This window comes from Harpia harpyja, chromosome 13 (assembly GCF_026419915.1).
Source record: "Harpia harpyja isolate bHarHar1 chromosome 13, bHarHar1 primary haplotype, whole genome shotgun sequence".
Lineage (NCBI taxonomy): Eukaryota > Metazoa > Chordata > Aves > Accipitriformes > Accipitridae > Harpia > Harpia harpyja.
In genome coordinates, this window is record NC_068952.1 from 42,060,701 (window position 1) to 42,085,337 (window position 24,637).

At 40.4% G+C, this 24,637-nt stretch overlaps 2 protein-coding genes across 6 annotated transcripts in view; one reads left to right on the forward strand and one right to left on the reverse strand.

The window, feature by feature from the left end:
• Positions 1 to 18,047, forward strand: part of DOCK5 (dedicator of cytokinesis 5) — a 120,839-nt gene extending 102,792 nt beyond the window's left edge. For 2 of the 5 annotated variants that reach the window (XM_052805362.1, XM_052805361.1), the window contains 9 exons: positions 281 to 367; positions 838 to 1,014; positions 3,111 to 3,194; positions 4,007 to 4,144; positions 4,248 to 4,414; positions 5,173 to 5,350; positions 7,720 to 7,858; positions 9,353 to 9,468; positions 11,458 to 18,047. In XM_052805362.1, the coding sequence (XP_052661322.1) occupies positions 281 to 367; positions 838 to 1,014; positions 3,111 to 3,194; positions 4,007 to 4,144; positions 4,248 to 4,414; positions 5,173 to 5,350; positions 7,720 to 7,858; positions 9,353 to 9,468; positions 11,458 to 11,559 (1,188 nt within the window). In that variant the 3' untranslated portion in view covers positions 11,560 to 18,047. The remainder of the gene's footprint in view (positions 1 to 280; positions 368 to 837; positions 1,015 to 3,110; positions 3,195 to 4,006; positions 4,145 to 4,247; positions 4,415 to 5,172; positions 5,351 to 7,719; positions 7,859 to 9,352; positions 9,469 to 11,457) is intronic. The other 3 variants (XR_008237879.1, XR_008237880.1, XM_052805363.1) reach the window with 3 other exon arrangements.
• A 108-nt stretch (positions 18,048 to 18,155) lies between these two features.
• Positions 18,156 to 21,841, reverse strand: GNRH1 (gonadotropin releasing hormone 1). The gene is made up of 3 exons (XM_052805367.1): positions 21,287 to 21,841; positions 20,502 to 20,597; positions 18,156 to 18,509 (listed from the first exon to the last, which is right to left on the reverse strand). Exons 1-3 carry the CDS (start codon positions 21,425 to 21,427, stop codon positions 18,477 to 18,479), a joined length of 270 nt encoding a protein of 89 aa, XP_052661327.1. The 5' UTR covers positions 21,428 to 21,841; the 3' UTR covers positions 18,156 to 18,476.
• Positions 21,842 to 24,637: the final 2,796 nt, after the last annotated feature.

Below are 24,637 nucleotides of genomic sequence, written 5' to 3' on the forward strand. Positions count from 1 at the left end.
TATAACTCTGGCTAAATATGCCATAATTGCAGTCCTGCTAATAGTGGTCCACATGGAGGATAACAGCCTACTGCTGCTAATGTTGATGCCATTTAAATAGTAGAGGTGGTATTTCTTGCCAAAAACACCGGGTTCCATCTCAGTTAGTGAAGGTGAAATCACTGTGCAGGTTCTGCCAGCTAGTCCTGGAAGCCTGGTTCTGTGCTCTACCACAGAAGAGAATTGAATTGCAAGACCAATATTTTCCTTACATCTTGGATTTTTTTCCTTCTCTGTCTAGAATATGTGGATAGAAAGGACAACCTACACGACAGCATATTCATTTCCAGGCATCCTCAAGTGGTTTGAAGTCAAACAGATTACAACGGTGAGTTCTGCATGTGGGCTGGGTCTCATCCCCTCCAATCTTTCATGAAGTAGAGAGTCTTGCAAGAGTTAGGACTACTAGTCCTTCCACTGTTGGATGTGGCACACCAGTAACTTCTGCTTCAGATAAAAGCAAATGTGTATCTTCTTCAGTGTGGTTGTCTTTTTATGCCATTCTGCAGACAGCTCCACCCAAGGCAGCAAAGGTCTACGTTGACTGTATAATGCTTGGGAGAGCGGTTCCTTCTGTAACATATTCCGCAGTCAGCAGCCAAGTCCTAAACTGTTGTTCCTTCAGGTTAAAGTGTAAGATCATTCTTGCATTCATATCTGAATGGCAAGCTGGTTAGTACAGGGGGTCCAAAATCCTGTGCTGGAAACTATTGGGCTGCCATTCATATATGAGGAGTTACTTAACTTCATATTCAGCGGAGGCGAATGAAGGTTTATTCTGTTTCTTCTTTCCATCAGGAAGAGATCAGCCCCTTGGAGAACGCCATAGAAACGATGGAGCTAACCAATGAGAAAATCAGCAACATTGTCCAACAGCATGTCTGGGACCGGAGTCTTCCTGTACATCCTCTCTCTATGCTCCTGAATGGGATTGTGGACCCAGCGGTCATGGGGGGATATACCAACTATGAAAAGGTCTTTTTCACAATTATCTGTAGCTCAGTCTGCTGACCTCTGCAATGTTCAAGACCTGGATTGAATCATGGGAGATTCAAGTTCAGTTTTCAGCTATTACTCAGACATAGGGTGTTCTGTGGATGTATCTGTGTGTTTGGAGCTCAAAGAGGAGGAGAAAAGAACAAAGATAAGAGATTTCCACTAGACTGCGAGGTGGAACCCCCCCCATCTTTAGCGTTTAGGTTTAGTTTAGTGCATTGCCGCAGAGATGAATGATCCAGCTCTTTTGGGCCTCATTTACAGTGGTGATAATAACATGATCCTACCTCGTGGGGGCATTGAGGTGCTTGGTCAGCCCAATGAACTGTGCAAGTAGCAAAGAAAAGCAAAAGAGCTAGCATTTCTCCATTGTATTAACATAGAATGGTAAGGCAAATGAGGATTTCTCTTTCCAGCAGATAATCTGTCTTTGGAGTCTTGCAGCAAAGAGCATATATTTCAGGGAAAAAGCAGTATTTCCTATCCAGGTTTATTCAGTTGACTTCAGTTGAACAGTGTATGTTCTTCTTTTTTTTGTGACGTTTAACTTAAGCTGTTTATTCCCAGTATCTAATGATGGTATTCCCAGCACAAAATGATATTGCTTATTTCCATAAATTGAATGGATGGTGTTAAAACACATTTAATTCTTCTCAGATGTGTTCTAGTCACATGAAATGAAGTGCAAAAGTTAAATGGGAGAGGGTCTGATTTATCGGGGGTCTAACTCTGCAACTCCTCTGGAATCAGCATACTTTGCCAGGGCTGAATTTGGCCCTAAATCGTCCCATTTTATGAATTAAGGTTGACATAAAGTTTAGAATTACGAAAGTGGGAAAGCAGTTAAAACTAGGAAACACAAAAGTATCTGTAACCACATCTGGAAATACTCATTTCTGGTTCATATTTTCCTATTTCAACTGAAGATCAGTACAGAACATTTGGCTTTTGTGGGCGGCTAAAATCTTGAGTTTTAATTGTTTCATTGTAGCCAAAAGCCAAAGTCTGCGTTTTTAACATGCTCTTTCTTCTTGCAATAATTAAACACTTTCAAGAAAAATCCACTGGGACCTACCCGGCAGTCCTTTCACAGGCTAACCTCCTCTTGACATCAGCCTTTTTCAGAATCATACCACTAGGCCTATAAACACTTGTACATACAGTCCAGTTAATGGAACGCAGAACTCAGAAATATATGCAGAGGCTGAAATAGTTCAGAGACGCGTTTTAAAACCAAATGAAAAGTTACTAGGGATTTTATCTAGGAAAAAGAAAAATTAAATTCTTCTCCCCAGGAATTGTGATACATTTCAATGCAATACACTGTAGCACATAATGTGAATTGGCACATTTTTAAGGCTTCAGTCCAGGAAAGTGTACTTGTGTTTGTTCAACTTTAAACTGATACCAGATTCTGTTGATTAAAGGTAAACACATAAGAAGTGTAGACTGAAGGTGCTTTGTTGAATCAAACTGTGAGTCAAAAATCTCAACACAGTCTTTATTTCTACTGAATCTTTGTAACAAGCCCCATGTGAAAATGTTGTACTTAAGGGCTTAAATCATAGAGCTTAAGGAAATTGCAGGCAGGAGATGCCCTGTTCACCTTTCTGCAGTTGAGGTTGTCTGCGTGTCATTGTGTACTGTAGGTCCCTGAATGCTAAAAATTAAAGAGACTTTTTGAAATGAGAACTCAAGAGATGAGATCTGCTACTCACATTTGAGCAATGAGTAATGTAAACTTGGTTATTTAAATCAATACTGCTTTATGAGAAGGGTATTGGAATTGAAGAAAACCCTTCAGATTAAGTAAAATTTTTTTTTACCTGTTTCACTGAAAAAAACCAGTTTGGTTTGGGGTTTTTTTTTAACAAAAGAAGTATCTTTTTGTTCCCAGTTCTCAATAAATAACCATGGTTCTTTGTCCCTCAGCTTTATGTCAGGGAGATAGCAAAATTTGTTTTAAATATGAGGAATAATGGCAATGAATTGCTTTCAAAGCACAGGGATCTTTCATTCAGAGTTAACTGTGAAAGCAACGTAATGTCTGTATCATCTTCTCTCTTTGCTTTCAGGCCTTTTTCACAGAGAAGTATCTTCAAGAACATCCTGAAGATCAAGATAAAATTGAACTGCTTAAGCAACTAATTGCTCTACAGGTATTGTATTGGGAGAGAAGTGGAAGCACTATGTGTGAGTGCAGATGTTTTTCCAGCATCATTGTTTTGGAGGATGATGCAGATACACGCTATAAGAACAATCTGGACATGTGTACAATTGGTTTTGTATTTTAAGGAAACTGCTGTACTCTAAAATTGTGGCCTAAAATGTTCCATGTACCTGTGTTGCTCTGAAATGTTATTCTGAAATATTTGCCAACATGGCATAGATTTTTTCCCTCTTGAGTGTAACAAAATATCTGTTACCTTTTCATGAAATCATCAGATCTAATGTTTTGTCAGTCTCACCATTGAAAGTTGTCTATTTTGACCTGCATAGCAATGAAACATTGCCCTGTTTTCTTGTAGTGCAAATTGCATCCCTGCAGACCAGTTTTTATATATTTCCACACAACAGAGCCCAGTTAAAGCTACGTCACAATCTTACAGCTTTGGGGGCTAAGTAGTGATACTCCAACATTTAACATGCTTTTTTCCAAACATGGTGTTTTCCAAAGCAGGATATGGAACCTGAGTGGGGAAGAGGGAAACATAGCTATAGATGGGGAAAGTGTTTGTGTTTCTTCAACACATGGAACTCAAACAGTCAAGTTACTGCAGTGTCACAAGTTTTGAGTCAGTAGCTGAGCTTCCTTACTGTATGATTGCTTTTTTTTGCCTCTGCAAACTCAAAACACGTTGATTTAAGTCCTTTGAGTGTATCTGAGATGTGTAACATACATAGAAAATTCCTTCCTGGAACAGGACAGGTGATTTGTCCTTTTGTAGCTTAATTTTGTTCCTCCTTTCAGATGCCGTTGTTGGCAGAAGGGATTAGAATCCATGGTGAGAAGCTGACAGAACAGCTGAAGCCTCTGCATGACAGACTGACAGCCTGTTTCAAAGAGCTGAAGAAGAAGGTGGAGAAGCGGTATGGTGTGATAACTTTGGTAAGCGTACCTGGTTGTTTAGTGTTTTGCCTTAAACAAACTCTTCCCTTTCCCACTTGTGAGTGAGTGTTACATGATTTATCGCAAGCATGTTTGTCTGCAGCCTCCCTCCCTCACTGAAAGGAAACAGAGCAGGTCAGGCTCTGTTGTGTTGCCCTATATCATGTCTTCCACGCTGAGACGGCTCTCTGTCACATCTGTGGCGTCTTCTGTGGTCTCTACATCTTCCACGTCATCTGATAGCACTTCTTCCAGACCAGGTTCAGACGGGTTAGTAATCAGCCTTTACATGTGATTTGCAAGAGTTGGGATATGCCTTTGCCGGAATTAGTTACTCTTAAAATGAAGATCTATTCCATACACAACAGTAGTACCTACACATTTAAAACTTTAAATGGAAGCCAATGTTGTTATTCCATTTTACAGATAGGGAATTTGAAGCACAGCTAGGGATAGTTCTGGGAATTGAACCCATGACTGTCTGTCTCTGGAGTTGCAGTTACCCACATGATACTGAAGAGGGATGGAGGCAGCGTATTTCAGATGCACACTATTTCTGTTTCCCAGGAATGCTGGAAAACAGAGGTGTAAGATACTACAAGGTAATTTAGTTTGTTCTGGTTACCTGTTTGCAGCTGCATACATGGCATTAAAAGGAGCTGCCGCACATGGAAACATTTCCGGATGTTACTTCTCTGTACATCTAGTTTGCACCTGTGATAAACAGGGAGTCTAGCTGACTTGCTTAAGGTCACACAGCAGACGTGGTGGCAGGGTTCGGCATAAAATGCAGGTCTGGCTCCCTCTGCAAGTAGATCACACTTTACCTTGTACCTAAGACATAATCCTCAAAATTGCTAGGGTAACTTAGAAGCACAAATCTCACTGAAAATTCCATGGTCATAACTCAGTTTTTCACAATAATCTCTTATGCAAACTAAGAGATCACAGCTTTTTAACAGACAGTGCTTTAAATGTCTGATGGAGTAATGTTGCATGTTTTTTCACTCTTTTGGTGTGGGCCACAGATCTATTCTGGAGCCTCTCTTGGAAAGAAGAGTATCAGCAGCTTCCAGAGCTGAGGAACTGCCCGTGAAAGATGATGGTGATAACCGGATTAGCAAACTCAAGCGGAAGGACTGGAGTATTAGCAAGTCTCAGGTTATTGTAGAGAAGGAGCCAGAAACGGAACTGACTTCCAAAATGGTAAAAAAAAAAAAAGGCAATAATAAAATCCACAGCAGGAGGTTTTAATGCTTCCGTTGCTTTCAGCCATGCTTGTCATTGGGAACTTCATTAAATAGTGGGAGAGGTTCAAATACCAAAAGCCTTGGTCATCTGAGTACTTCTTGCTTTTTTATTTGGAAAACTTGAGTCACGGACCGAACTGCAGTTTGGCTTAAGGAACAAACTGGAAGCATGAGGCACTGGTGTTTCATCTAGGTGCTCAGTGCCCTCATTTCTTGTAGGAGTGGAGGACTGCGTGATGCACTCAGCACCATGCAGAATTGTTCTGTTTTTGTTGGAGCAAGCAGATACTGCTAGCCCACTCAAAAATCCAGCTGGCAAGCCAGATGTTCAGCTGCTATCAGTCAGCATCACTGCACAAATCAAATGTACTGCAAGGTGAAGATCAGTTTGATAGACTGGGGAGTTGAAAAGAGATGGTCTGGTAGTTAGGTCACCAGCTTGGGACTTTGAAAAAATGATTCTTCCAGTGTGTACCCTGCTCCAGACCTCCTGCGTGAGGGCAGGAGTGTTTACTCCTTGAGCAAATCATTTGCAAAAGAGGAATAAAAGAGAATCTATACCCCAACAGGAGTGCTGTAATGAGGAATGTATTGGAGACTGTTAGGCATTAAGGTTGACAGTGGGATTCAGAATGATCACCTCATACAAACGGATAAGTTTCAGCCCAAAAGTAGAGTTGCATGACCTTGGAGTATTATCCTGATTTATGCAAAGACTATGTTACACTGTCAGAGAGTATGCAAGAATTAGGCACCTGAGTATTTAAGCTGGTGGCTCAGTGATGCTAATTTGACTTAACACAGGCAGCGTAAATAATGAGAAAACATGAGTTCTTCTATTTCCCTTTCTCTCCCAAGATCTCAACTGAATCTGGCAGGAACAGGTTATGCTGCTATATATTCAGGAATTCTCATCAAATCTGAGTGATGCTGCCAGCACTTGGAGTCTGCAGAATATTTATAAAAAGGGGAACTGTGGTTCTAGAATCATGTCATTTGGTATTGACAGGCTTTCCACTCAAGAGGAAAATCTGGGGTTGTAAATATTAGTGGTTCAGGAGGCCTGGCCCTCTACCTCTGGAAGAGCTGCTGTTGAATTAAATGGGTTTAACCCACAAACTGATGTCAGCTGCTGATCACTTTATTAAGTAAAACTAGAGGGAAAAGATCTGGGAGAAAGCCCATTTTTATTGACCAGTTCACTAGGATGGTAAGGCATGTCTGTCCAAGACTTTGCATTGCAGAGAGCTGAGAGATGCAAAACAGAACACCCACCCTCCCTTCTCTCCCCATATCTCTGAGGGCAAATTACATGTGTGATCAGCTTACTGAAGCGAATGAGCAGTCAAGGGTTATATTCATGCTTAAGAACATTGCAAAGTACAGAGAAAGCTGTTTTTTATAGCTGTCCTGTTCCATCGCTGCATAGTGCAGCACAAGAATTGGACAGACTGATTTTATGCAGCTCTTGACTAAGATGCTTAGGAGCTAGAAAGCCAGAGGGAACCAAAGGCTTGCCGTATGTCCAGCAGCTTTGGTCTTTGTAAGTTTTATGTTCACTGTACACCAATGGGTGGTCCCTTCTGCACAGTGAGAAATACTGAACTGCTCAATGATGGAGAATTGATCTCTTAAAGAGCCCAGTGAGTTTAATTACATGTGTAAGTGACAGCCTTCTCTATAAAGCAATAAACTAATATTTAAAAAGACCATAATATTAATGCACTGGACTCTGGGAACCATATTCTGATGGCCTCATGATTTGAGTGAAGAGCACAGAGGACATGCGTGACACTGGAAGGAACTGGAACAACATCTCCCGAGTCCCAGATGCAACAGATTTGCTCTGTAAAGCCTGAAATAGACTAGTTTCACAGCCCTAAGGTGCTGGATGATACTAGCAGTCCTGACTTGCACCCAGAATTTCATCTTTTTTTTGTTCTTGGAAAGACTTCCCCCCCATACACACACACTCACACATTTAGTTCACAGAACTGCTAGTCAAATGCAGCAGTTTTTCAGCCTGATGTCTTCCCCTCTTAGTTAATACACTAAGGTTGTTAAAAACAGTTTACCATTGCTACCCAGTTAGTAAGGTCCGACAGAAAACCGGATGTGTCATAGAAGCACAGTGTATGCCTTTTGACATGGCTTGGCTTAACCAGTGCAGTGGCTTCACTCATGTTTCACCTGAATGCACCTTTCTGTCTTATGCATGGCTTTTCTGGAGCATGTTGATGCTTTTGTGACAGGTCTGATTATCTAATACGTGTGCAGCAACCTTGCTGACTTCTAAAGGTTTTGTTTACTCTTTGTTTAAACCAGGGCATGTCAGGAAAAGCACAAAGGCCAAAGAGTCTTCAATTAGGAGACAACAGACTGACGTTGCTTCAGGGTTCTTCACTCCAGCAGTCAACACCTTGCAGCCCACCACCGATCACTCCCAAAACCCCAAGAACCCAAAGTAAGTTCTTTTACAGGGTAACTGCCACATCCTTCAGGGCAGTACCTGCAGTAGTAGGAATTACTATATATTTGCTGAGATAACCTCACTGGGGAGGGAAAGAGGGAGGGAAGAACTGCTCTGAAGTAGTTCACAGAAAGTGGCTCTAGGCTGTTAATGTTTGTAGACATTTTTGTCAGATAACAGAATTTGGCAGTGCTATCAAAGGCACTACAATCGTACTTGTGACTTACATATCACTTGTTAAAATGAGTATATCAGATGAATTCCAGAGAACAATTTTTATCTTTTTCAATTTCTTTCTTGGTTTCTCCTGTATTGACTTGTGGGAAGGTATATTAAACCTCAAGGTGAACATCACATGCAGTCGATGTAGATACTTGTAAATGCATCGAGTCAGGTGTTTACAGCACATACTAGAGGAATATCTCCTGTGAATTCACTGGATGGAACCGCATCAATCCAGCATGGTATTTCTGATCAGCTCTATGGCTAAATTTTCTGGGCAAGCCCTGAAGGCTTTGTTAATTAATGAACAATAACTCCCATCACGTGGCAGAAAGTTTCAGGAGAAGTTGCTCTGCAGCTTGGAAACTCAGCTAATAAATGTTGAAAGAGACGGAATTTATCTTGAAGAATTGGCAAAATGAATAATGTGCGCAGTTACCTTCCTTGCGTATCCAGTAAGCTCTGTGGTTAATTTTGAAGCAACGTATAAATATGGCTAAGGTGAAAATACAACTGTAATATCATCTCTGACAACTTCCTTGCTTGCCATTGCATTTCTCACTCTACTGCTCTTTTTTTAAAGGACCAGAAGTTCGTATGTAGGACCTGACTGTCCTTCCTCTTACATGGATATAAATTCAGAATCCAGTGTAGATAATGAACTAAACTAGCATAAAACTGCTGTGAGAGGATTAAAGCCAAAAAATATGTATCAGGCTGGGGTACGGGGTGGGGAGACAACCAGAAACACAAACAAATGCAGGAATACTATATGAAGAAAGATCTGTGGAAGGAATGTGAAACCTTACTCTTCTACTTAGCAAGCAGTTTTAATTGCCATTAGTAGCAGGACAGCTTCCCAGGAATTCTTCTGAAGTTTGTGTACTTATCTACTCCATCAACTGGAGTTAAAATCAAAGTGAATTCTCAGGTTGAGGCCCAGGCTGAAAGGAAACCCCACTGAACATTGCAGATGTGATAATGGATTCAATTTTCTGTTCTCTCAGGCATGTATTTTTCATATAAGCTTAGATTCATTTGATGAAGATAGAACTGTTCTGGGCATTTTGAACTCAAGGGAGATACAACTGTGACTCTCCTTTGACATATCGATTCAGGTTTAGCTGCTAAAGCAGAGAACTGTTAGCAGATGGAAAGCACAAGATATTAAATGAATCTCTCTTAAAATTCGACATGGTCAATCCAATTTCCCGTTCCTTTTCCGCCTACTTTAATGTCTTGTCTTGTTATTGTTGTTGCTTCTAGGTTTTCCCTCATTGCAAGCGGATGGATTGGCAACTGCTAGCTTACAGAGCACCCCACCCCCACCTCCGCCCAAAAGCAAACCCTATGAGAACAGCAACCCGAGGAATTCTGTGGAGGTAAGGAAATGAGAGCTGACATTTTTTTGGAAAACAGCTTTTGAGAAAGAGACAACAGTGGAATTTTCCAAGCTGCTTCTAGGGTGGTGCTACTTGAAACTTGTCTAATCATTTTACTGGTTCACTCCCTGAAACCACAAAAGAATAAAAAGTTTTTTGCTTCCAGAGAAGGCTATTAAGTGCAGCCCCTTTTTCTGAAGTGGGAGTTATGTTGTCCTTGGTTAGGCAAACTGTGTATGGGGGTGGTAAGATATATTGAAAACAAACAAGCACAATAATTGAAAAGTTTCAAAAACATGATCGATGTAAAATAGTGCAGTAATCTGGTCCTTAAAAAGAAGGGAAAAAATTCACACATTTTCAGAAATGATGTCTCCTTTTGAGTCCTCAGCTCAGAAGAATCTGATTTTTCAAGGTATGCATTATCAGTCACTTAAAATAGCCTGTATTATATCACCATCTTAGCCACAGCCTTTTTCTCAATTTCATAAAGTTGGTTTCCTTCTAGGAACATCAAATTGCCACCTTTTTTTTCTTTTTTTTTTTTATGCTATATCACTAATGTTTCTCTTATCCTATGGGATTCCAAACGGCTTGCAGATATTTAACATGCAAATAGTGTGGTCATTGGGTCAGAATCGTTTCATCTGCCCCTGAAGTGTAGGTGCTTCTCATATGAGACTGTAATTGCTCACCAGTGCGCAGCAACAGAAAGCATCCTTCTGTAACTGTGAAAGGGATGGATGTCTTCCCCAGTCCAGTTTGCAAAGAGGATTTATGGAGTACCTTAGTGAGATGAACTGGAATTTGACCAAAAAGAATTTAAAGAGTGATCACACATAACAAAATATGTTGCCTCTGACAGCACAGGAAGAAAGCAAAACAGCTGATCACTTAATTCTGTTAGAGAGAGATACGGCACTGGTATAAAGCCTTGAAGCATGGGATAAATAGGAGGTTTTCTACTTTGCCCTTCACTTGCTCATGATTGACTGTGCCTCTGAAAAGGGGCAGTATAGCTGCTGTAGGTGGCGTGAATGATGGAAATATGCCAGCTGTAGGGATGCTGTGGGAGTCACTGGTTGAAGAGGATTAATAAAAGAGCTTCCTTCCCTTGACTCTTGTAAGAAAACTAATTACTAACATGTTCTGGTTTGCAACATTGACCTTGGCTTGCAGCCAAATGGAAAGGATTCGAAAGTCTGTAAAGAGAGATTGTAAAAGTATTTTCTGAAGGGTATTGTTACTTTGTTGTTGTAAAGTTGACTCTGTCCTCCTCCTTCAGTTAGCATAGTCCTGAAATCTTGGCAGTTTCAGCTAAGCAAGAGGTGAGACACACAGGCTTCTTGTTCACCTGGCCTTTCACATCTCATTTGTTTACAGGATGCCCCTTAAAACAAGCAGAAAGCCAACTTGAAAGAACCCACTAGTGCAGTTTCCTGCAAGAACAAGTAACACCGTACAAGCCTCTGTGCTGGGCTGGAAGGCTGTGGCTTGCTTTAGTAGAACTCTTTGCTTGCTGCAATTTGATGCAGTTAGTTTCACAATTCTGATTTGGAAGCATTTTACATCATTTTGGCCCCTATTTGGTGCAACTCATCAAGCCAGCAAGATAAAAATAGTTGAATTTTGAAACCCTGAGGGAAATTAATTTATTGCCATTTTACTGATAAACAAAATGTGGGACAGAGGGGCAAATGGCTCCAACTCAAAGTCAGGCTTCAGGTCAGAAGCAACTGAAGTATATCTGCAGCTAAAGTGTATTCTAGCAACTAAAACCTTTCTGCTTCTGTTATCTCCTGGTGATCTGTCCTTGCTTGCCCCTCTCATCGACTGCATGTGGTACTGAGAGGCTGAATTCAAAGATTTGGTCCCAAAAGAAACATCAAGTACTACAGGACCTTTCAGATTTCTTGTTTGATAAAGCAAAATGTCTTAACTTGCTTGTAATCGTTTATTTTTCTGTGTGTTTTTGTTTTATCTTCCCAGGTTGCTCCACCACTACCCAGCAGACGTGAAGCCAAACCTCCCCCACCACCCCCAAAAACCAGAAAATCCAGCGTTGTCTCTTCAGAGCAAGGGTTGCAGTGAGGATCATCACTTGCTGGTGTAACAGCAAGCACCTAGAGTGAAATGGCTGCTTTCTTTTTACTGACATGCTGAGGCTCTCTGACCCTAAAGACTAGTGATCTCACCTGCTGTTCTGTTCACTCCCCTTGGAGTTTTCTTTGGGAAATACCAGAAGGAACTGTTATTGTGACTGTATTCCCTAACCTCTGGTTTACCTTGTGAGTACTGAGACACTAATTACTTAGCAGGAGTCGTCACTCTCCTGGAATTCTTGTCTGTCCCGAGTTTTTTCACTGATGCAATTTCAGCAGCTCATTCCTAGTGTAAATCTGTCACAGTAGCGATTTGCACCAGTGTTCGAAGCAATGTAAGCCACACCAGTATGAGATGTGTCGTACAGTATTTTCACGTAAGTTAATTACAGCTTTACAGCTGTATTTATACACCGATCCCTCCTTCTGTCCCTGTAGCATAGCCAAGCCTTGATTTGCATGAAGTGAAACAGATCGAAGCCATTCCTAGGTTGTGAAGTGTCGGCTCCTGAGATGTCAGGTGCTGGTGTATGATGTGCAGTCTCCTAAGATTCTTGATTGCAGGCAGAGACCTGAGTGAGCATTGTTAGCAGAATAAGAAGTCTTTTTTTCTGCTAGTCATCGTATGTATTTAAGATGAAGTGCAGACGTTCTGCCTTACACCATCTCTGCTCGAGTAGTGGCAGTTGCTCACTCCCAATGGAGAGTTTAGGTTCACCAGTACTTTGTCATAATTTCACTGTTGATTCTGGTTTGAACACTACAGAGCAGTTGATATTCCTCCCTGAATTATGTTACCTACTTGGTTTGTGCTTGCATCTGAGACTTGGTACAATATTTCATCTTTGTGCTTTTTAATAGGGTGTAAAAAGTTGCATCTCTCCTGTGAGCATGTGAGTAGAAGCTGCATTGATGCCAGCACTGTACTGGTACCAGCAACTTTGAGAGGATGGAGTGTGCAAAACTGGTTACATATCCTGACCTCAAGAACAAACGTCTGATAGTAACTGTAACCTTTACTTTGGCTGGGCAAATTCACACAAATATAAATAATTCTCATCCTCTTTTTTTTCCTGCACCCATTTGTGGCAGGACTTGCACTTTGTTTTATAGCCTCCCTTGATCTAGGTTTTTAACAGCCACTACACCTTAAGGAGCCATTTAGATCTGGGATGCATGTGAAAGACTTGACAATTAACCACCTAGTTTCCTGTTGCTTGGGTTACTCCAGCTCTCTGCAGCTTTTCTTTCCTTAGAGGATGGGATAATCGTTTAAGTTTTCTTTTAGTTATTTATTCCCTGCTCTGTCTGGATGTCAGCATCAGACTTTCTATTTGTATAGAGAAAAAAATGACATGATCTTAGGTTTTAATGTTTTTAAATTCACATGATCCATGTAGAAAAAAAGCTGTTGCACACTGTTAGAATAGCTTGTCCTCACAGTTGCATAGTGACTGAAAATTAAACACAAATAGCATTGTTATTTATGGACCAGATGGGCCTTAGACACAGCATTCCTCTGTGCCTGAGCCGCCACTGAAATCTTGCTGGTAAAAACCAAGACATCACCATTTGTGATTAATACTCCTAAAGTTGGCAGATCCATTTTGCACCTTTCAGGGCTCCTTGTGTCTGAGCTCTGTTGGAAGGGCTGCAGCCCTGGGTGGGGACTTGCTCTTCTGCAGCAGGCTTACAGGGAGTTTGTGCAGCACTTAAGCCAGAAGACAATTCAGTTTAAAATTCTCTTGCAGTGTATCTCTACTGTGTTCTACTTGTAGAAGACCTAGACAACTCCAAAGATAGAGCAGCTCTTTTTTTGCTGTCTGGAGCAGGACTTTCCTAAACTGCCTGTTTCAGAACTAATGCATTGTGAAGAACTTCAGGTTTTTTTGTCAAGCTACATAATCAAAACTTTCTTTATATATCCCCCCCAAAGTTGTAGCTGCCTGTTGGTGCCACATTTCCCAGCAGCAGAAGAGCCAGTGAAGTTTGGGGTTTTCTTGATTTGTAAGAATTACTTTCTTGTCACGTTCAGGCAGAGTATTTTGCCATGCTATTCTGCCTGTGACTGGCCTATTTATAAACATACATTTTGTCATGGCTGTAATTTTTCACTGATGTTTTCTAGGGAGGGAAAAAAAAAACCACTTCTTGTTGTTCCCTTTCACTGTGGAACTCAGGAAACGTGGGAGTTTGCCTGCAAAGTTTAGATTCAAACTTTTTGGAAAGTTCAGAGTTTGTTAAAACTCATCATAAAGAGGGACCCATTGAGGAATTTGGATCCAAGTTTATTTCTGAACCTATACAAAACTCTGGCTGTTTGGTTACAGCTTGTGGCCTGTTTATTTATCATCGGTATTGATGAAGATTCTGTGATGGGCTCTAAGGAAATAATTTTGCTTGTTAACTGTAAGTGTCATTTAACTTCTGATTATCTGGTAGGAGTTGGGGAGACCCACTAAAAACCCTGCTGAGGCTGTTGCTCACAGTAGTAAATAGGAATAATGTTGGGTTGGGGTTTTTTTGCAGGACACTGCACTGTTACTCTTCTCGCATGACTTAAATGGATTTCATTACCTTACTGATAAATTGAAGTTCATTAAACCTAAGGAAAGCTTTTCTCAGCAAAACGTTTTTCAGGGAGAACAAACCCAGTGAAACCCTAGGGGGTTTTTGTTCAGACAGAAGTAGTCCTTTCTTTTGTTCTTAAACATTCCTTTGGCTTCAGTGTGACTCCAATTAAAGAAACCTGCAAAAGCTGCATTTGCTTTGCTGCCTGCATGGCTCTGTAAAACAGATTGATTTCCTCAAAGGGTCATATTGGATTCCCATCACAAAACAGGTTGGAAACATTTTGGAAGTTGCACTGCAGTCACGTCACATACATCCACAGTCATGTTTGCTGTAGCACACATGCAACTGCCTTCTGGGCTGTTGCCTTCTCAGGGGAAATCTTTGAAACCTTTCTGGACAACTTGACCATGGTTCACCCCCTCTCTCTGGTGCATTGTAGGACTTGTCAGTTCCACATTATGTTCTTGGACATAGATGCTGCTTGACTTGAAAACCACAGGGTTTTCTTGTCCTTCATTTTTTGTCCACTTCTTCCTCTTCTTGTAACCACTGTCTTCCTTCCACTGCACACATGAACTAAAGGACCCTCTGAAACTTTTCACTTAAAGAAGAACTTTTTGTCTTTGGTGAGAATTTTGCTTTAGGCGGAACAGCAGGATGTGGTCTGAATTGTAGAAAAGTACGTATTAATACCACCTATTGTTAATTCGGTGCCTTTCCCCATTCTACATCTGCCTGTTACCTCATTCTTAGGTGCAATTCCTTTTCAGAGCAGGTTTGCTTTTAGCTCCTTTGCTAAGTCAGCAGAAGCAAAGGAGACTTTGCAGGAATCGCAGCTAGTGGTTTGTCTGTTGTGGGTAAACAAACTAGCTATCAGGTTTGGGTATTTTGTTTCCAAGTGACTTTTCTGAGTCTTATTTCCCTACCTGTTTGGTCTGCTTTAATAACTTCAACTCGTAGAGGTACCTTGTACATTCAGCAGGTGTTTTTTTCTGGAGGAGGGAACTAGTCCATGCAAAAAAAAACTCACAGGAGGAAGTCTGACCTTGGGAAGAATTTTTCAACTGATCTTCAATGACCGTTTACATAATGTTCTTTAACTTGAGGGGGCTTGGTTCTGACTCCTTTTTTTTGCAGTTTTATCGACTAGGTTTATGAACAGGGTACTTAGCATGTAAGTGGTTAATTATCCTCTCCCCTCCTTTTCTTCCTTGGATCATACAGCTGCCAGCCATTAGGAATAAGAACAGTTGCTGTCTCTCCTGTGTGCTGATCCTAGGTGCTAATACCTGAGCTAGCAAGATGCCCAAGTCACCTAGAGAGTCAGGAGAGCAAGCAGGGTGGAAGCTGTTACCCATCCCAGTGCTGGCAGAAGTCTAGGAAGCTTCAGTGCTTTGTGCAATTTGAGCAGTGGCTGAAACAGGCCTTTCATTTGTACTTCGATCTTTGGCTTTTACTATAGAGCCAGCTCCTTAAAAAGCAGTGAAGATGGTATCTTCCTGTATGCTCTGCCTTGCAATTGCACTGTCTCACCTGGCAGGTTCCTTAAACTTTATCTTGGTATACTGTCCACACAGTTCAGGCTTTTTCTTCTTGCTGCCTTTGTTGTCTGGCCAGTTGGAGACTGTTGTAGCTGAGGCATCACCCTAACTGGAAGGAAAGGAACAGCTGATGCCTAAAGAGTACAGAGTGAGGAGATTTCCCTTCCCGAGATAGTTCGGGTGTTTTCATTGGCAAATTTTCTATGCCAAAAGGGGTTTAAGGTTGGGAGATTTTTCCTTTCTTAGTGTTATTTTTGTTCCAGAGTCTGAAGTGCTGTAAACTGTTCCTGCTTCTCCTTCTTGCCTTTTGGCAAACTAACTCACAAATAGTCATTCAGTTTTCTTAAATGTATTACTGACTGTGGTATGCGAAGAGTTACGTTCTTAGCTGATATAAGTCAGCATAGTTTGCTTAGGGGTACAAGATGGAATTTCTGTACTGTGCCTAAATGATTTAGGGCTTCATGCCAGTTTTAGAAAAAACCATTGTCTTCTAAGTGTCAGATTTTTAAACGCAGTTGGGCATTTAAATGTGTGAATAAGCATGGGGCCTGACTGATTTTAGTTAAGTGGAATTAAGTGCCCACACTCTTACAGGAAATCCCACCAGACCCCTGATTTTTCTAAGTGTTCTGCTCTTTGCTACGGTACCTACCTGAGTTAAGTTCTGAGATTTAATTTTAAGAGACAATTTAAGGTCTCACTACTTAGTTTTCAAAATAAGAATCATCTTTCCATGTTAATTAGATGCTTTTGGAAATGTCATCTAAAGTCTCTTAAACTGAAGGGCTAAAAATGGCAGTAGGCAACAGTCCATAATGATGTCATCTCTGCATACCAGAAATGAAAGCAAACAGCAGCATTTCTACCCAATTCATAGTTTTGAATAAAACAAATCTCAAAGTTAAATATCCAGTCTGCAGAGAAGACGAAATCTAATCCCATTTCCTAGCCATGCTGTTCAAAGCTAGTGTTAAATTTCAAGTCTTAGAGGGTTTTTTTTCTTTGGAGAAATATGCTCAACACTTGTTTTCTGGAGCTTTTAATTAAAATTTGTCATGCTGTGATAAATTCCTTTAAAAATGTTACAGGCTCTAATCCATGTCAGGGGAAGAGAGAAACAGACAGCTTTCCATTTCAGTGGATTATTGCATTAGGAAAGGACACCGATTCCAGTGAGAACAGCTCTGTGATCTGCAGTGGCAGAAAATACTGTAGAGTATATGCAGTGGTTTTTAAGAACCTGCATCTAATAACCTTCGCACTATGCAGCCCAGTGTATGTTCCACAGATTAACAGTGAGTTAGACTTGTAGTGATAATGGCTCAGATTTTCTCTCCTTATTTATTTTTATAATTGTAAATGGAAATAATAGGTTTAAGGTGTCTGTAATTTAACTGTAATCTTTTTTTATAGTGAAAACATTCCTGACCCATTACTGCTACCTTCCTTTAATTTTTTCTTTTAATTAAAAACTTCTCTATCTTATATTTACTGTTGCAGACCAAATTATCTAGTGGACCAGGGTAAGCTTTTCCTAGGACTACATCAGAAAGAAGTAAACAAATAATGTGATTTTATTGATTGCATGGCAGGAGAGGGGCTTTTCAAAAGCACGTGAGGTTCATCTAATTCTGCTGCTATTAACATTAAAGCACCTTTAGGACAGTATGCTGGGCACTATAGAGAGTACAGTACACAAAGGAGTATAGAGGAGCTTAACAAAAGGTGAAAAGCATCAGTTTATGCTGTATTGGTCTGACTGTTCTGAGTTAAGGCTGTCATTGAAATCCCTGGACATGCATGACTGCATACTTTGAACCTGTTTTTCACATACATAGTGTGCAGTTTTTTAAACAGGGGTGTAAGTCCTCAGCAACTCTGAAATTCAGCCCCAATATGCATGGTATTAATTGATGTAGTTTTTCATTGTTGGTATTATAAAGGTTTAATGACATGATAAACCTTTGGCCATGTTTGTCTCGAATTCAGGAGAATATGGATGTTGTGTAACAAGTTTTTGTGAGTGTTTTGAGATCCTGGATGTGATGCTTTTGTTATAAAATCCACCTCTGCAGACTGCAAATACCTTCTCTTTTTTTTTTCTCTTTCTTTTAGTCCTCTGCAATTGAATCAGCAAAAAATACAGCTTTTAAACTGAGGAAAGAGTAGGAGCTAAGCTTTGGAAAGGGAGTCTGCATCTCTCCGGGTAAATGACATATGATTCACTAAGTGTGTAAAGCAAGGTGTATAAATTCTCGTGGTTTTTAAATGTATTAACTGTTGTAAAGTTTGTAAATACCTTTTTAAAATAAATGTAGTTTTTATGAGTGAACCAGTAAAAGAAGAGCATATAGAAGTCTTTCATACATGGACTACTGAAGTGCGAGTGGAATTACATTCCAACAGTAAGTTTATTCTTGTTTTTTTTAACAAAGTTGTATTACTGTTTTATCCAGAGACTAGTGAGATCAGACACTGCCTTTGTCCAGGCGTTGTCTGCACATGTGAAACAAAAGCTGTCACGTCCAAGTTTTCATTGCAGGACACAAAGCAGACCCTATGCTGCTGAGTCCCGGCCACTGGACTGGAATGTGTTCTCTTCTACGTATAAGCTAGTAATCTACACAACAATTATCTTCTACTCTTTAAATGCAACTTCAGAGCATTTATTCACATAATGCAATCTAAGCAAAGGCCATTTGAAGAGGAATTGATTTTAACATAGCTTTGAAATTTTATTCTGGGTCCATTGTTCCGTTCGGCTTTGTGGGTTTAAATCTTCTTTCATCTAGTTTCTCCTTTCTCCTTCGATCAGACTTTCCTGTAAACACACATCATGTACTTTTTTTAAAGAGAAGAAATAACTTTGATGATGGAATTTTAAAGCCTGGTCAGATGCTAAAATATTCATATTGTGGTCTCCATTGGAAGGAGGATTAGAATGACATAAATCTGACCCGACATGATCTCTCTGCCACCTGCTCATGGATCTGATCATACAGTATAATGTAACTGACACTTATAATGGCCCTTTTCATCCCAAAGTGCATGACCAACTTTACATCTGTTAATGGGTCCACCACTGCAGCAGTTCTTGGAGTACAACCCAACAGCTGTCGAACACTACACTTTGACAGTAGTTTAGGACAAGAAGCATGAACTTGCACAAAGCGTCAGTATGAGGAGTGTCTCTGTGAGCTTAAGCAGTTGGCCAAAAGACCAGAAACAAGAAAGTGGTGCTTGCAAAAGTATTACAGGGTCATTACGGAGGAGCACAGTTGCCCTGTTACCATTCTCTGTGTACCTTAGTACTGTTCAAATGGAAACCATGTTCCTGTGTCACATCCTGCTGGGTCTGGTCTCCTACTTGAATATTTATTTGTGTTCTCACCTCAGAGTTGAAAGCCTGAGGTGTTTTGGATAGATGCACTGTCTGTTTTTTTTTTCCCTTACGTGTCTTAGCTAGGTGTATTTTTGTTTGTGCTCAGTGCCAGCTTCTCCAGGAAATGATGAAGATAATGTGAAAAGTTTTTCCATGGGGCGAACCATTTCCAGACACCTCCCCTTTGATTGCATAATATTCCTGTAGCAACTCCAGGAATGTGTTACATTGGAAAAGCTGCATCTGTAAAAAGTTTGATTTGTTTTCAATGTCATTAAGCAGCTAGAAATAAGAAGGCCACATAGTTCAGACTATGCTACAGGAATAAGACATGCAAACCAAGTGTTTGATGCAGAGGCTTAGAAGTTTTTACACTTGTGTGCAAGATTACCAGCAGTTTCTGAGCAAACCTAAGAAAGGGGGGGGAGGGGCTTCAGCTCTGCAAAGAAAGGCCAGGTTTCCCTCAGTGAGCAAGAAGTAGCAAGTACTCATTTCAAATATCCTGATAATTATTCTGGGATCTTTTCCTACCTGCCACAGTCTCTTGCAGTAAAAAAAAAAAAGTCTAAGCATATTAAGTTACTGTTGCTGGCTGTTCATTCTGCAAGTAGTGCTCTTGGAAGCCAGAGTCATGGACAAAGATTCCATTTTATGTTCAGTACAAATAGGGTTAAAGATGACCTAAACCCAAATTTTTTTAGGTAGTTTCTGCCTGAAAATCCAATGGAAGTCAGACTGACCTGTCTGCGTTACTGTTACTGAGTTTATGAGCCTTTATTCAAGCCAGGTTCCTCAGTGAAAGGCTAGAGTGTGTACTTGAAACTTTTGGTCTTGGCTTCAAAAATGAAGTACAGATTGAGTGTTTCAACTTTTAGGACAGCTTAGAGACACTTCCCAGAAAGTGGTGACCATCTGGTCTGATCAAGGTGTTGCTATATTAATTAAAGAGCACATTTTTGCTTGAGAGTATTCTTTCTATGGCAGTTAGTTTGTATGTGAAGTCTGTGCTGTCACTGCGTTAGAGCATCTAATGGAAAATACATTTCCCAGTCTAGGGACATTGGGAGCAGCAGCTTCCATATGGCTTGATCCTTCAGCTGGCAATGTGTGCCTTTGAAGTTAAGCATCTGTGAATGCTGCATAGATTTGTATTAAGGTAGAATGTGTTTGACTTTATTTTGTTTTTAATTTAGTGAATAATGACATTGCTACAACGGGAGCATAAGAATAATGTAGTCCTGTCCTAGGACTGTAACTCTGAGGTACTTGAGAATGATGCAGATAAGGGCAGAGCCAGTATTGCCACATGTGAACTGAATTTACATGCCTCCTCCTCTACCACCTATTTTTCTCTTCCCTCCATGTACTTTCCCAGCCTGGACCGGTCCCTTAATTTTCCCATAGTGATAAAAGCAAAAACGTGTTACTTACCATGGCTTCCTTCAGATCACTGAACCTGGAATGCTGATACGAGCCTGGGCATTCAGTCTTCTGCACTTCCCCTAATTTTTCCATTTCATTTGCAACCTGAATTGGGAAGTGATAACAGTCTTCATGAAAGGAGATTTTTCTGTTAAAGCAATGCTGCCCTAGTTACTGATGAAGATGAAACTGTTCCACTGCACAACTTAAATTCACCTCTTTCCCAGGTGCTATGCTTGTGCTGCAGCAAACTTAAAATCAGGATGCTAGAACTGCTGTTACGAGGGACTACACATGAAGTATTAGAAAGGATGGGAAAACCACTGGTGGACAGAACCTTCCTTGTCTGCTTCGTCATTTAATTGCTTACCGTCTAATTGGTTACCACATGACAGCTGCCCATTGCCACATTCTCAGTGAAGTGGATGAATGTTGTCATAAAACAGTTTCTCAGAGTATTGGCTGAAATTTAGGGAGAGGATGAAATCACGTTTAACCTGGAACTCAAAACTTCCATCTCTCCTTGAAAGCAGGCTGCCAAAGCTCTCTGTCTGCAATAGACAGCACTGTTCTTTATGCAAGGCTGTCAAATGTCATCTTGCCCTAATGCCATTTACTTCCCAATTACTACTTCTAAAAAATGTGTGTGTGTATATACATATGTATGTATGTTTGAGGGGAAAGAGAGATACGCATATACAGTAAAGCCTATGTCGCCCCTTTTTTGCCTGCATCTTTTACAGATAAGGGATCCTAGCTAAAACAACAGGGTTGGTTTACAGTCTAGAACATACCTCTTGAAATGATTCTACCAGGTTTTCGGCATTCCTTTTTCCTCCTGGTTGCAGGCCATAAGACCAGTGTTGAGCCAAGCAGATTTCCACAGACATGACAAACAGGAGGACACTGACAAAGATCTTCCTGGACTTCTCCATCCTGTGAGAGAACAAAACATCTTTCTGATCATAGTGACATCACAGCTCCATTTTTAGCTTATAGAATTATGAAAATGTTACATTTCTGGATCTCTAATTCTGGTCTTCTGCACCCCAGTGGCATTGTGCCTACGTGTGAGCCACAGCTGGATTTTGAGCCTCTCAAAGTGTGGATTAGCTCATTATAAAGAGATTTAGCATCTGAAGAATTTGGGTGATGAGCTAAATTAGGATTTTTGAACACCCTTTCAGTGTTTTAGGAATGTCTAGACCTCAAAGGTTCCATGAAAGTCCCTGTTGATATTTTACAGATGTGTTCAGTTTAGCCTGTTTCTGTTCTAATATCCCTGCTCCTTACAGAGCACTCTTTGCAGTCTCTTCTAATGCAACTTTCTTCTAATACAAGCATCTGTAAGCACTGAATAAGTAAAAAGGGAATACGGTACGTTGTTCAAGCACATTACCTGCTTGCTGAGAGAGGTCGCAGAATAACTCCAACTCTTCTCTGTTTGAAAATGTCCTGCAAGTATACTTGTCACCTCACTTTTTATATACAACCACCCCAACACTAAACCTTTCACAGCAGGTAACTTTATCTAATTCTATCTCACAGGCTGCAATTTTGTTCTTAAAACTGCTGTAATGCAGCAAAAGTAAAGCACATAATTGGAACACCCCTGGTGTAGCTATTAAATTCAGCTGTTTTCTCTAAGAGCCATAAAAGTAACAGCCTTTCTTTTAAGAGGCCATAAATCTGACATTCAAACCTAGCTGACTGCTGTTGCCTTGTGGAAAATACACAATCTTTTTTTCAGTGACTAATAATTTTTAAGTAAAAGTTCTTGGGTGAGTTTGAATTTGTTGAGAGGGGCTTACAGGAGTTGAAATGGATGAGGAATTCAGCTTAATCTCTGTATATCAAGCATGAAGGAAACAGTCCTTGGGTGCATGAACAAGAGCCTATGATTGCACAAGTGCACAGAGCATTTTGCATGCTCCTTTCAAAGTCCTCCTCCTTAAAGTTTAAAGTGCCTTGATGTTCTTTGCTCTGTATAATGCAAAGTAGTATTAAACTGATCAAATGGACAAGTATATTAGATTGTAACCAGACTTTGTCACAAGGGAGTCTCTTTCGTGAATAGGACTCCCAGACACTGCTATTATTTTGGATTTTTGTATGTACGTGTGTGTGTGTGTATGTATGCATGTTCTTCATTCTTGGGAGTTTATGCACTGCAGTTTTATAAAGAAGTTGATAGCTATTTGAATGCAGGAGTTAAATTCAGTAATTTTGACTACAGAAATCTAATTTTTTTTTTAATCTACCTGGCAGCTATTTTGACTTGCTATGCATTGTTTTATGTGCAATTGAATATATTGTGTTTAGTGTTCTTCAAATATCCTCTCTTCCTGCTCCCATGACCTTTTTGAGATTAATGGCTTAAAAGTAATAAGTAAATAATTTAAGGAGGATTTAGTGACTCTAGCAAAGAGTAATTCTTCCTGCTCTAATGCTCCTCCTACTCATGGCAAGAGTAGCCAACATCTAACTTCAGCTGATAAACTGATCAAGCTGTGAAAATAGTTTGTTTCGGTGGGAGAAACATTACCTTGGCGTAGGCACATCAGAAGGGAGATTTTCCTGTAACAGTGTTTTAAGACTCCTTTCTTCCCTGATGAGCCTAGCAAAAATTAAGGTTATTTAAAGGTAAATAGAAGATTTTGTTCATCCTGAGGGATGACATTTAAAGAGAGAAGGGGGCCTGCTTAGCCCAATAATTGCACCTCTTACCCACCATTTTAAGTTACGTCTAATGACAGCTTACCCTTAACATCTCTCAACAACTATGTTTCTCCACAGGTTTCTGTTACAGCTACAAAGCTGACCTACCGAAGTACGTCAGAAAGGGCACGTAACTGCACTGGTTAGCGAGCTGTGCCGTGTCTTCTCTTAAACTCTAGCCCACGGTCGTAAGGAGTTGGGAGGTTAAAAAAAAGATTACAGCTGGTTTTGTTTGCCCACAAATACTTTTATGGGCCTGTGTAACAGAAACCAACAAAATACTCTGGTTTTGGCAGAGGCAGAGTCTGAATGCAAGTCTGATCCAAGGTCTGGGAGTGCTTCGGTCTGGGCTTGTCAGGCAGGTGCCAGCTTTGTGCTCTCAAAAAAGGCAAAGCGTGAAGCTGGGTTTTTATCATGTGACCTCTCTTTAGTTTTCAGACTGTCGTGGTTTAACCTTCAAGTAAGTGCACTAGTTTTTCTCTTCTGGGGAGAGAAATCTTAATGCCTGCCAGGGCTGTTAAGTACCTACCTGGAAGTCAAGGACTTGTCAGGAAAACCTGCGTTTGTGGATTCCCATTCCAGGAATCAGGACCTCTCTTTTATCAGAAGTGTTGGAAAGGCATATCCCAACCTATTGAGTCTCTTGGGCTTTTTAGACAGCATTCCTAATCCAAAGAATTGTACTCGAGGTGAGAAACTGAAGAAATGTTTATTCCAATTCTGTTCTCAGGGTGCTCTACAGCACTTATGCTGTATTTGTATTATCACTGTTGTGCCACAGAGTTTATTAGACTGAAATCATGAGTACTTTAAAGACCGAAGAAGTCAAGGACAGGTTTTTTTTCCTCCAGAAGTGCTTTAGCACTTCCTTATTAAGTAAGACACAGTTTAGCTGCTTGTGCTGTGTGATGATAATCTTTAATGTGGAGCATTTTAAATAGTGCGCATACCTATGTAAATTGTGGTTAATGACTTCTGACTCCAAATTATTTTATTAAGCAAATATGAAGGGTGGGGACAAAGAAAAGCTGAAAAGTGTTGCAGATGAATGACAGGTCAAAAAAACCCCATGAAAGTTGTCAAACTGCATGTATCAGAAACATTGCAGCAATCCCCACAGCACACGGTACACTTACTTACTTGTTTTTCTAGCAGTTAAGCTTTATGCTTGAAAGCAAAATTTTTTTTGCTTTCTGCCATAGTGCAAATTGCCTACGCAGAAGGAAGGACATCTAAAACTCAGTCTTCTCATAAAGTAAGCACTCAAGCATGGATAACTGCTAGTTTACAACAAGTAGTCCATTTGAGAAAGCACTGGTTACATACAAGTCCAGGCTAAGGTGACACTCAAGGTCTCACGGAAGGCAAAACCAACTTTAGCTACAGTATTTTTAAGTTTCTATATGAGGAACTATCAAGTTAAAAGT

Coding starts and splice junctions, on each gene's coding strand:
- GNRH1 (XM_052805367.1), bottom strand. CDS start 21,427: ATGGAGAAGTCCAGGAAGATCTTTGTCAGTGTCCTCCTGTTTGTCATG. Junction 20,598..21,286: donor TGGTAGAATCATTTCAAGAG/GTATGTTCTAGA, acceptor TTCCCAATTCAG/GTTGCAAATGAAATGGAAAA. Junction 18,510..20,501: donor GTGATCTGAAGGAAGCCATG/GTAAGTAACACG, acceptor GTGTGTTTACAG/GAAAGTCTGATCGAAGGAGA.